At 39.2% G+C, this 13,555-nt stretch overlaps 1 protein-coding gene across 1 annotated transcript in view; it reads right to left on the bottom strand.

Moving 5' to 3' along the window:
• Nucleotides 1-4,023: 4,023 nt before the first annotated feature.
• The window catches only part of LOC120535566 (neuronal acetylcholine receptor subunit beta-2-like), an 80,988-nt gene continuing 71,456 nt past the window's right edge, over nucleotides 4,024-13,555 (bottom strand). The window contains exons 5-6 of the mRNA XM_039763500.1: nucleotides 5,244-6,240; nucleotides 4,024-4,838 (exon numbers count right to left, since the gene is read on the bottom strand). Coding sequence (XP_039619434.1) covers nucleotides 4,686-4,838; nucleotides 5,244-6,240 — 1,150 coding nt within the window. The 3' untranslated portion in view covers nucleotides 4,024-4,685. The remainder of the gene's footprint in view (nucleotides 4,839-5,243; nucleotides 6,241-13,555) is intronic.

The following is a 13,555-nucleotide window of genomic DNA, read 5'->3' as shown; positions in this document are numbered from 1 at the left end:
CGCAGTGGCTACAGGTTTTTGTTCCAACCCAGTTGCTTAATTAGAAGCCAATCCTCACCAATAACAAATCTTATTTAATTTCATGGCTTGTTATTGTTTTAACTCTACCATTTCTGCTCATTTTTAAATCATTGATTTTTTTTCTTATCTTTCTAATGATATATACAGGTGATTTGAAGCCTAAAACAAATGAGTCATTTTCAGTTCTTTACTTTCTCTTCAGCTTCTTTCCAAGTACTTACTTAAACCAAATACTGAATGATAAATACACACAGGTGGAGATGGAGACAAGCTAGATGTTGAACTGCTCGTTCCTTTGTCATTTGCATCTTATTGCTAATAAGGCGCCATTAAAACAATGAATACGGCTGTTTAAGACTAAACTAAACAGGGTTCAAAATCTTAACAAGCAAGACAACTAAAATGAAGCAGAAAAATGTCGCTTGAGTTATAAGTGTTTTATCAGCAATGAATGGTTGATTTCTCATGAAGCAGTTGGTCTAAAATAAAAACCTGAAGCCACTGCGACCATCCAGGACTAACGTTGCTCGGCCATGATTTAAAAGGTCTGATTCTTAAGTAGCAAATAAATTAAGTAAATTAGTAGCAAAAACTAGTCATTAATTAAGAAAATGGTTAGAATGAAAACCTCTAGCCACTGTGTCTCCCCAGGATCGGAGTTGGCCACCCCTGGCATATGTATGTATGTAATTGAGGACAAATTAAGTAAAAGTAATTTGAAAATTAAGCAGTAGCAGCGATGGATAGAAGCTGATGCAATTCAACACGTTTGCGATGGCAATATGGGTAGTTCAACACACACAGTGCAATGCTCTGCCACTAGTCTAGTTAAAGCCAAGGCCAAATGAACATGGATATTCTGCTGCAGAATTGCACCATTGTTGAACAATGTGCCGTACTAAGATTTTTTTGGGCAGAGGGAGTGAAACTTGTTGAAATTCCCCAAAAAGATATTGGCTTGTGCAGATCAGTAAGTTGTTTGGGTACCCCAACCTGATCGAAATTTATGGTACTCCAAGTCATTATTCACTATGGCATGTCCAGTTCCATAGCTGATAACCAACAGTGGGCGACGTAATCCATACGTCTTTTCTAATGATGGCATTCACCATGTTTATGTGGGCTTGTGTGCACGAGGCTGATGGTTGACCAGATTGAGCTTCATTTATTACATTTGTTCTTCTCAGGTTATACATTTCTGCACATTCATAAACTTTTTGTTGAGTCATGTTGTTTTCACTGTACTGAGCCAACATCTTTCGTCAATTTCAGTAGGTGTCACTTTACCATCCCAAAGAAATCTCACTACAGCGCATTGTTCATCAATGATGTGTTCATTTGACCATGGCTTCAGCTAGACTAGTGGCAGAGCGTTAAACTACCCATAAGCAATCATGAATGTGTTAATAATAATAATACATTTTATTTATATAGCACCTTTCCCATGCTCAAGGCACTTCACAGAGTTTAAGAAAGGACGGCAGGGTATATAGTATATAGCATTGTACTAAACCAGATAAATAAAGAAGAATAATAAAGCCTAACAGACAACACAATTGATGGTCTAGCACACACACACACAGGTTACATGAGTATCTTGACAGAAAGGTAGACTGAGAGAAGGGTAATAAAGTCAAGTAGAGCTAAAAGCCTCCCTGAACAGATGAGTTTTGAGTTGTTTTTTAAATGAATTCATGGAGTCAGCTGACCTGATTAATTTCGGTAGGTCATTCCAAAGTCTGGGCGCTATACAGCTGGAGGCCCTGTCACCCACGGAGTGTAGATTAGTGTGGGGCACAACAAGATTGCCAGAATCAGAGGACCTTAGTGGGCAGGCAGGCACATAGTGATGGAGAAGGTCACTTATGTAGTCTGGCGCAAGGTTATTTAAGGATTTGTAGGTTATTAGTAGGATTTTATATTCGATTCTGTAAGACACAGGGAGCCAGTGAAGGTGGAGCAGGATGGGTGTGATGTGCTTGCTGCTGCTGGTCCGTGTAAGGACCCTTGCAGCCGAGTTTTGAATAAGCTGGAGCTGTGATATAACATTAGAAGGGGCACCTGCCAGCTTCGAGTTACAATAATCTATGCGGGATGTGATAAAAGCATGGACAAGTTTCTAAGCATTAGAAAAGGAGAGGAAGGAGCGAACACATGATATGTTATGGAGGTGAAAGTAAGAAAGTTTTTTAATATAAAATATGTGGGTGGAATAAGATACGAAGGATTAAAAAAATGACACCAAGATTCTTTGCAGTAGAGGCAGGTCTGATGAGATCACCGCCAAGATGGACTGGGAAGGAGTTCATTTTATTAAGTTGCACTTTAGTCCCAATTTGCAGAAGTTCAGTTTTGTTGCAGTTTAATTTTAAAGAGTTCTGCTCCATCCAGGTATTAATTTCACTGAGGGAGGTTGTGAGCTGAGAAAGCTCTGATGAAATTTCACTTTTAACATTGAGTGGAATATCATCTGCATAAAAATGATAACCCAGTCCAAAGATACGAATAATATGGCCAAGGGGAAGCATATAACTACAGAAGAGAAGAGGGCCGAGGACAGAGCCCTGTGGAACTCCTTGTGTGACTGGCACTGTGCTGGACCTGCTGTTGCCAAGACTAACAAACTCTTGCCTATCAGTCAGATAGGACCTGAACCACTGGAGGGCAGTGCCAGAGATACCCAGCATGTTCTCCATTCTGGACAGTAGAATGTCATGTCTGACAGTGTCAAATGCTGTACTGAGGTCTAACAGAATTAATATGCTGGTTTGTCCAGAGTCTGCTGCCATAAGCAAATCATTGGTTACCTGTAGCAGAGCAGATTCCCAGCTGTGCTGTGCTCTGAAACCAGACTGAAAGAGTTCCATCAAATTATTAGAAGTTAATTAGTTGGTGTGTTGAGAAGCTACAACACGCTCAAGAACTTTTGACAGAAAAGGTAAGTTGGAAATAGGCTTAGGATTGTCAGCATCACTTTTTTAACATTGGGGTTACAGAAGCGGTTTTAAAAGTGAGCGGCACAGAGCCAGTGTCAAGGGGTGAGCTTATTATTGTTGTAGCAGTCGGGATTATGGCATGAAGGCAGGATTTAAGTAGTGTGCTGGGGATGGGGTCCAGTACACAAGTAGTCGGCCTCATCTTACAAAGCAGGTTATTAACAAAAGCAGAACTGGTGAGACCTTAGAGAAGGAGCTGGATGGAGTGGGAGTAATATGCGCCCTACAATGAATAATTTAGCTTCTTGGGCAGATTTCACTCATCACAAAACTAAGAAAGTAAGTCATTTAGCCTTTTGGACCTTTTGCACTTTATTATCCATCACTTTTCTAAAACCGCTTTGTCAATTGTAAGAATTGCAAGGAGCCAATGCATGCAGCAGTGACGACCAAACAGGAACCAAACCTCATATTCACTTCTTCTTGATTGATTTGGAGTTGCCAGTTAGCTGAACATACACATATATGGAATATGGGTTAACACCCATGCAGACTCAGGATCGCATCCAACCTAACACAGAAATCAAGTCTAGGTCTTGGAGCTGTAAGGTAGTAGCATTAGCCATTGTCAGTTTCTGTGTTATGTATTTTGAAAATCTGTGGAGCATCATAAACCAGTTTATTCTGAAAAGTGCTATAAAATTAGTAACAGAAATCTGCCTTTTGTCAGCTACCATACACCAAGTAACTGAAGAAATATCAAGCAATATTAAAACAATCCTTGAATATCTACAAGTAAATGTGAAATTGGGCTGACAGTTTCTGAGTTAGTGAAACAATAATATGGTGCACTTATACAGGAACAAAGTTCAAATTACGCATAGTGGTGAATCTGTAGCTACCCAGCTACAAACATCTGGAATCACAGATGATTTTTATATCATACACATTTCTTGTGATAATAATCAAGTCACTTTTGCTATATGAAAGCTTCTCTGTTTTTTGCCACCTTACAAGTGAAGTCTAGCAATGTACATTCATAATAAGAGCAGTCATAGCACAGGTGGAAAGAAGCAATCCACGCCATATATGCATTTTAATTTTGACTGCAATATAATCAACTCATACAGAACTGGAAAATGAGTAACATGAGGGTCCAAAAGTAATCAGTATGAAATGCCCCGAAGACTCTGTGAAGAAATCCATGAAAAACACTTGAGTCGAGTTGGCTGAAATAAAGTTCGGTAGTACTGAATTGCTCACATTTACTTGAAACCTGTATTAAAAGGCTCTCTGAAGGTGAAGGACATTGACAGCACCCTTTACAAATACAACAAAAGACACAAGTGTGCTTTTTTATATGAAGTGGAAACTCAAAAGTATACCTTCCCAAGCCTTACAGAGCAAATCCTTTTCCATCAATGTATCTGCTGATGCCTTTGCCCCTCAACCTTGGGTAAATTTGGCTAAGTAATAACTGGTACCTTCTTTCTGCAGTGCGCTTTTCAGTTGGGTCCTCCAGTCATTTAGTTGTGATCAGTCTTCCTGTACCTCTGGTAGGTTCCCAACTACTATGAGTCACCCAAAATCTTTTGACAGCCCCAGAATATTACATACAACAGTATCTGAAAATTAGACTCCTACCAGAGGTTAAGGGGATTTTAGGAAAAGCTGTTTTCTTGGACTGTTTACGGCCCTTTTCACAATTGTGTGAGGCATATGACTTTGTCACTCTGGGGTCTGAATGACTGTTTTGGCGGTATAGTTCTGGAATAAAGGCTGCAGGAACATTCCAATGGTACCAAAGACGCACACAAACACAAAGATCCACAGGAACAGTCGGTCAATTACCATGGCCACATATTTCCAATCCTCACTCACCTGGAACAAAGGAAAGGGATTCAAGTTAGGTTTAAAACTAAAGAATGTCTGAATAAAATTATAGAACTGAACAGCCATTTCCTTAGTAGTACCCATTACAAATTACTTGAGCCAGCTGGTGTATCCAGTTCTGCTCACACAAATTAGCCAGCTGATTATTTCTTTACTTCCTTCTCTAACAGGCCTGCATCAAGTTGAACCTCATTTACACACGGCAGAAAACAATAAAAAGTCTTGGTGTTATAGATGACATTTAGTCTCGGTTGGAATCATTTATTTAGTCACTAACCTTGTGGGAAAATACACAATGCATTAAAACGACTGTTTAGCTACTAATGATACGTGCCTATAGCGCAACTCCAGAAAAAAAGAACATTAGTTTCAACAGTGTAAAATCTGACTTACGCTCTGATCATTGTCTTCACACTTCATGTGGTTTGCAATGAATCTCACACCATCAACTGCTTCCTGAAACCCATGACAGCAATCCTCAGGTAATGGCTTACTCCTACTTTGCTCCTGGACTCCATCAACCGTGTCTGATGCTTGAGCTGTTTCCCCAAAGGTTCCGATATTGCCAAACTGCTTTACTGTTGCTTGATTCACATAGCAAGTACATGAGCTGGTATTGTCCTTGAAGAACAGGCTGCTGTTGGCTCGCTCACGTGCTTGTCTCCTTTGACGAAGTCTCTGCCTAGCACAGTTGTTTCTGGGCTGCTTCATGAAGAGCAGAGTAGGCAGTTTCTCAAGAAAGACAACTTTCACCCATGGTGGCATTGTGTGTGTGGTAGGGGAACGGTGGTGCACATTTAGAACACAAACACTGGTGACTATAGAGAATGTGACTAGCACCATAGTGAACATTAGGTACTTGCCTACTAAAGGGACGTCTAAGGATGTGGGAGGAACAATTTTAGAAATTAGTAAGAGGAACACCGTGAGGGCCAGCAGGACAGAAATGCAAAGTGTCATTTTCTCACCACAGTCAGAAGGCAAATAGAAGACTAGGATAGCCAGCGAGGTGATCAGAACACATGGGATGATGAGATTGATAGTGTAGAACAGGGGCTTCCGGCGAATAATGAAATCATAGGTGATGTCCACATATGTAGAATCAGCCGGATTCTCGTTCCTACGTCCAGGAAGGGAGATAATATCCCATTCTCCACTTGGGGTGAAGTCATCCATGCTGGCCATGTCTGCCTTAAGAACCAAATCAATCTCCGTGCGGTCGTAAGTCCATGACCGAAATTTGAGTGTGCAGTTTTGCTGATCGAAGGGAAAGTGTTTCACCTCAATCTTGCAGGAGCTTTTGTATATGGCTGGAGGAAGCCAGAAGATACTGCCATCATGCGATACCACAGCATTAGAGTAAAAGGACACTTCATACATTCCATCGGCACTAAGAGAAGAAACACAAGGATGTCAATGCTCAATACATACATTTGAGGTTTGGTTAGAAAAAGAATTATCAGTCTTTTTAGGAATGGCACTACAAAATATGAATTACAGTCAGGTAAGTCAACCCCACGGAAATTGTTGACTTTTTCAACATATTTGAACAGGAAACCATTAGAACTTCATAAAAAACATTGCCTACCGATAAAGGTGATATACTTGAACAAATGATTCATACAACTGACATGGTGCATTCACCCTCATAATCTACTGTTTGCCTATTCAAATATGTTGAAAGGTCAGCAATTTCCAATGGATGTACTTATTTTTTTACTTGACTGTAATTGCTGAAAGCCACAGCTGGTACAGTAGCACCTTCCAAATTCTTGACACATTTCTTTACTTAGATAAGCAAAAAAACAAAAATAAATCCGTACTGTGCACTCAAATCAAATGATCATGCCAATTGCATATTACTCATTATGTTTTAGTGGCATGATTTATGCCTTCTTAAGGAAGGACAAAATAAAATAACTAGAAGTTGCTGCTTATACAATTTCTGATGTCTGAGTCAGGGTATTTATTGGCCAGCACACTGATATTCCATCATATTAATCATAAGTAACACTTAGGTAAGAGAGGCAAGAGAGAGGTAGGCCACATTTCTGACTTTGGTTATTCCTAACATCCAGAGGCTTTAATATGATTTCACCAGGAATATTGCTAGCTGAAGCAGAAATCTTGACAACCTTTAAGAAGTAGCTGGATGTGATATATGGGGCAGCCTAGCTATTATCTAAACAAAAGATCTTGATGGACTGGATGGCCTCTTCTAACCTGTCACATGTCTTAAGGTCTTTGTAGGTATGACAATAAAGCTTTAATTGATTGATTGATGTTAATTTGAGGTTTTCATTTCCATTCTCCCTACCGCCAGCCAGCCAGCCACATCTTTGTTCATTTTTAATATTTTATATATTAGTAATCTTTATGTACAGTAACTCATCATTTGGGAACAACTGAGAAAATGTGTACATTTCTCTTTATTAGTCGTTAAATGCATATTTAAATCAGGGGAGTCCAAAGTTTCTAGCTTAGTGCAATAAAAAATAATTAATAAAGGGAGCTGAGCTATTCACCTTATACAGACTTTTGACTCATTCCAGAAACACTTCCATGATATGTGTTAGAATTATCATTATTCTTTTTTAAGGCAGTCCAATGTTAAAAATGCTGATGACAATACAGCCCCCCCTTGTTTATTAAGATCAGTTTTAGTAATAGACCCAAATTCATATATGCTGACAAATGGTTGATGACCTGAACAGACGGCTGCAAGCGATGTACTGGGATATTTTTATGCAATCCTTTATACTTTGACGTGGACAGAGCGACAATGAGAAACTACAAGAGGAGGCATACCAGGAGAAAAGTGGTGCCAGTTCTCTTCTACCAAGAGTTTCAGAATGTGGAGGTACAGCACAGCTGAACAAATAAAGATAAGTAACACACTGCATGGCATGGTCAGATGGTGTGAAAATGGCTCAAAGTTCATGCATTGCTGGCACAGGGGAAAGCAGTGATTTTGTGGAACGTAACATTGTTTTTGGTAACTGATTTTAAACAATATGAAATGCATGAAAGTTTGTATTGTGGTCAACTATGTTCAGTAGAACGTTGTGGCTGTAACGTTGGCTTCAGACAGAAAACTGATGAGTCTCTGTTTGTGTGTGACTGACCAACTATCTGCCTTTATACTGAATGCCTACATTAGCACAATGTTACCACCCGGTACATCTTGAGATACATCAGATAATTGTAATCCTCCCTGGCATCATATCAGGCAAAATCCCACAATGCACATTTAAATATCACGTTAGGAAGTGAATTAGTGCAGTGGATCCAGACGCTTAATTGAAAATAAGTTTGACTTGGGGACACGGTTGGAAATTTACTAAGGGCAAATTTTGCCTGAATGTTAGAAAGTTATTTCACGCAAAGATCCATAGACACATGGTGTAAATTACCAAGTATTGTAGTGGAGAGTACAGATTTTGGGACCTTCATATGTCATCTTGATGTTATTTTGGCCAATCTAAGTGAGTAGAATGGACAAGCCTGTCAGGCTGATTGGTCTGTTCTCGTCATAGTTGTTTTAATGTTCTAATGTAAATCATGTGCTTCATATCCACCCACTCTTTAGGAAAATGAACAATGAATGAACAACCTAAGCTGAAAAAAGTACCTGCAATTCAGAAGCAAAATGCATTTAGGTGAGAAAGGAAAGCCCACAATAACATGGTAAAGACATATAGACTATACAAACAAAACAGCTGTCCTCTACCACAGTGCAGCTAGGTGTTTGCTGAATGGTGTGAGGCTGACAAAACATTGAAACAACAGGCCACTACATACAGTGTTAAGGAAATGTTTGTGAACCTTTACGATTACCTGGATTTCTGCATTAAATTGTACTCATAAAAATGGGGTTTGATCTTCAACTAAATTGCAATAATAAGCAAATTAATTAAATATTAACAGTCCAGGCGGTAAAAGGAATGTTAACCCTTGCATTTAGTGAATGGTAAAACCTTCTTGAGCTGCAGTAAAGGTTGACTTGTAGTTCTGCGTCGGGTCTACACTGTAGCTACGTGCGTAACCTCTGCCGTCAAAACAGACTTTTGTGTCATGCTGTGCCACAGGCACATTAACTGGCCATAATATTCCAAACCAGAAGATGAACGGAAACCCATTTCAAGAAATATATACTCATTAAACTGGCCAATCAGAAATGTTGGCATCTGCATAGGGTTGGCTTCAGCATGATGCGTAGTCACATTTTTGAGTAGGTGCGTATCAGGCTATGCTATAGGCAGGACTGGGGCCATCATTAAGGTGAATTAGGTATTTGCCTAGGGCACAGCTCACAAGAGGGGGGGTGGAAACCTAGCCACATGGGTTAGCTATCGAACAGTCAGTTGGCGCACTAATAAGCTTGTCCTAGGGCACAAAATAACCTAGCACAGTCACTACCTACAGATGTGCGGTAGGAGATATAGACTACAGCATAGGTTCAACACACAAGTATAAATTAGCCTTAACATCCACCAAATTTTCCGGTAGCTGCTGGTCACAAATTACCAAACTGTTTCAGTTCTTTTCTCTCTCAGGGATCCCTTGAATTGTTGATTCTTTGTATATCTTTAAAGTATTCTCTTGTTGATTTGCTTCACTGTCTTGTCGCATCACCCGACTTATTTTACATCTCTCTGGACAGATCATTACCCTAACATTCTCAAGTAAAATTTCTTAATGCAATTTTGAATTCCTTGTTCCATCTATAACAGCAAGGTGTCCGGGCCCCAAGACAGCAAAGAAGACTCAATCTTTATGCTCCCTTGACCATGCTTCTGGAGTGGAATGAGTTGTTTGTGTCAGTTAGCAGTACTTTTATCCATCCAAAAATAGTATTGGTCATTTCTGTAAAAAGTCCAGAAACATTGTTCTGGAAGAGTTATGAAACATCCAAGTAGTATTTTTCACACATGAGACATGTGATAGAACTTTTTGGTTTAATCTGTATTGTTCATCCATGAACACCATTGCTTTTCAGTATTTTGAACAAGTTTAAGAGATTTCTACAGCATTATCACCTTGTTAATTACTGCACACTATGTCACAATCTTTAAAGGACACCCACTCCTAGGGAGAGTACTGAATTTCCTATATTTATAGACAATTTGTCTTACTGTGGATCAATAGACACCCATGCAGTTGAGGCATTTTCCAGCTTTCTTCATACCCACAATTCTTTTTCTAAGGTCTTCTGATATTTCATTTGATCAGCACATGGTTCATGTGAATAGGTCTCTCTTAAGAGGAGCAAACTCTTTGTTAGGGCATCTCCAGGCAATGTCTTCAGTCTCACCTCCTGACTCCAGGTCGCTTTTGGAGAGGTCACTAGCCTAAAGCTTCATAAGCTGCTTTCAGCCTGGACTGTAACAGTTTGAACAGTTTGGACAAGAACTATTGTGTGTTATGGGTTTAAGCAGAGTGTGTTTTTCTGTTAGATTAGATTAGATGAAATGTATAAATCCCAAGAGGGAATTTAGATACATACAGCAACAGAAAAATAAAAACAAAGATACAAACTCACATTACAAATAATATAATCAATCAATCAATAAATAATAAATGTATATTGTGCAGAAATTACAAAAAGAAGAGTATTAGCATTTAGTTTGGGACATTGAGAGAAAGCGTTGAATTGCCTAATAGCAGATGGCAGAAAAGACCCCGCAGAAGTGCATCTTAGCACAGTGGAGCAGTGAACCTGTGGCTAAAAGAGCTTCAAGAGAGCACCTCCTGGAGGGGATGGATGGGATTTTTCAGGATGGCATCTAGTTTTATCACTGTCTTGTTTTTCCACACCAGCTTCCAGTGTGTACAGGGTTAACCCCTGTTTGTTGTAATGTAATATTAATGTTGTTCAGTTGAAGATTAGACCACATTATTATTAATGTATAGGGCTGTTATTGTCACGTTACAGAGTTCAGTAAAAGTAGTATTTTCTTGTGTCAATCAAAACACATTTAGAGCAAAAACAAATACTGCAAAAAAATCCAAGCAATTTCAAGGGGTTCACAAACATTTTCCTTGTAAGTTTAAATCTCCGCAAGAGGACTCCGTGCTTCTTTGAAACAGGAGCTTCACATCCAGGCCACTTTTCCTCTATAGGCTTCTTTTCAATAAAGTAGAAGGAGCACACATATGGCTCCTTTGGTGGCTTTTTCAAATTATCTGGTAAGCATGCATGTTGACGTACAGTAGGTTTAAATAGTGCAGTTACAAGACTGGGATTGGTCAACTCTTGTCTGTTTTGAATATCACATATGTGACTGGTAATTAAAAGGTTTGCATCTATGTACAAATAACAAAGTGCAATGTTGTTTTTGTATAAATGCTGAACTGGGAAATTAGTCATGTGTAAAATACTATAAAGTGTGTTTGTTTTTTTTGATTGCAGGTAATGTATGGGGATGTCATAGGATATACAGTATAGGACACCTGTTACTGTGCTTTTGTTTCTTTAATATTCCTGTCTTGTGTCTCACCAGGTAGGTCTGATATACCATGAAGAAGAGCCACCAAATGCTAGATCACCACAGCTTATTTGCATTTACTGTAAGATACCAGCAATTCCTTTTAAAAGCAGTAAAATCCATCCAATGTTCTTCAAACTGGCACTTTTCACTGTTCCACTGGCTCCTTTTTTGCTCCTCAATTTCTTGTATTGCTTCAAGAATACTCTGAAAATGGCATCACAAATTCAGTTCCCAGTGACTGTCCAGTGTTGCACAGAAAGTGGCTTATATTTATGACATGAAAAAGAAAAATCTGCCCATCATTTTAAGAAGATTCCTTGTATATGCAAGAAAGATAGCATTTAACTTGCATTTAAATAGATATGTGTGTGCTTTATATATATATATATATATATATATATATATATATATATATATATATATATACAGTGGGATGCAAAAGTTTGGGCGACCTTGTTAATAGTCATTATTTTACTGTATAAATTGTTGGTTGTTACGATAAAAAATGTCAGTTAAATCTATACTAATAAAAGGCAAAGCCCTCACTCACTCACTCATTCACTCACTGACTCATCACTAATTCTCCAACTTCCCGTGTGGGTGGAAGGCTGAAATTTGGCAGGTTCATTCCTTACAGCTTCCTTACAAAAGTTGGGCAGGTTTTTTATCGAAATTCTACGCGTAATGGTCATAACTGGAAGCAGTTTTTCTCCATTTACTGTAATGGAGATGAGCTTCAACGCCGTGGGGAGTTTCGTGTGACATCATCACGCCTCCCACGTAATCACGCAGTACATAGAAAACCAGGAAGACCTCAAAAAGCGCTCAAGAAAACATGCATTATATAATTGAGAAGGCAGCGAAACAATAAGAAGCGAGCGAGTGACATATACTACCATATATTCATGAGTGTTGCCAGCTCGGAAAGAAAGCAAGGTGTAAACCTAAACTTTAAATTAAGTTCATAGACAGGCTACCGCTGGCGTTTCACATACCCACAGGTAATGCGGGATACAAGTTTAATGAGAGGACGCAGGATATAAACGAGAGTTTTGATCACTTTGTAACTAAGTTAAAATTGTAGGTGAAGGGGTGTGCTTATGCAAATTCGAGAGACTGTGTTTGTGGGGGATTGACAGTTAAGGCGGGTGGGGAGTCACGTCATCATCTCCCCTCCCACCTCATTTTGCTCTGAGCTGAGCTCCGCGGCTAACGCTGTCTTCCGAAGCAACTTTGTCAGACTGCCACCAAATACTCACAGAAAAATCCACAAGTTAATACACACGCTGTCTCTAGAGTTTCTACACACTGAATCCTCCAGGCACTACTTACAAAAGGTCACATTGACAATCGTGTTACGTTATTTTTAAAATCTTTCCTTTTCTTAGCACAAGCACAGCCGAGAAGCTTGATGCATGTGCTCCATAATGCGTTAAAAATAATGCATTTAATCACACTTTGCATTACAAGCAAAGGGAGCTTTTGTCAATGCATGATTTCCTGGTACACGATTACATTGATCAGCGCATCCCGATTCATTTTACCCTCGCACCACCTTAGTTTGAGAAGAAGTATGAAAAAATATGAGGTTAACACAGAAAAACAGATCACCAATTCAAGCTTTATGAATAATCGATTAGCCATCAATAATTGTTTTGGTAAAGCCATCCTCCTTCCATTTTATAATTTTTCCGCCACTAGCCATGATTAAATGAACGGTAAAAAAGTAAGAGCAAAGCGAGGGTGACTTATTTAGGCAGGCATATATATGACAGCAACACTCATGACAATGTCAATCATGTTACGTTATTATTAAAATGTTTCCTTTTCTTTTCATTACTTCTTTAACACACTACTTCTCCGCGGTAGCGGGTATTTTGCTATATATATAATATATGAATTACCTCCAAAGAGCGCTGAGACTTTTGATATCATGAACGTGTGTACAAAAACTGGGGTCTCCTGCCCAGCAAAAGTCGAGCAGCCAGCTCGCGTGCATAGCTGTGCCGGCCTTTGAGACGCTGACTGTGCTTCTGCCTTAAGTCAAAGTGAGCACTTTTAATTTTTTTCATCCTCCCCCTGCGCTATAGCCCAGACAAGTGCAAACACGGGACCCCTTTTCTACACCACGGCAAAATAATATTAAGGCGATTCACAATCGAGGCGAGGCACAAATTTGAACGTTCACATAGAAAATGTAATTTCAATGTACCT

Source organism: Polypterus senegalus, chromosome 1 (genome assembly GCF_016835505.1).
Source record: "Polypterus senegalus isolate Bchr_013 chromosome 1, ASM1683550v1, whole genome shotgun sequence".
Classification (NCBI taxonomy): Eukaryota; Metazoa; Chordata; class Cladistia; order Polypteriformes; family Polypteridae; genus Polypterus; species Polypterus senegalus.
This window is presented reverse-complemented; position numbering and strand designations above follow the sequence as displayed.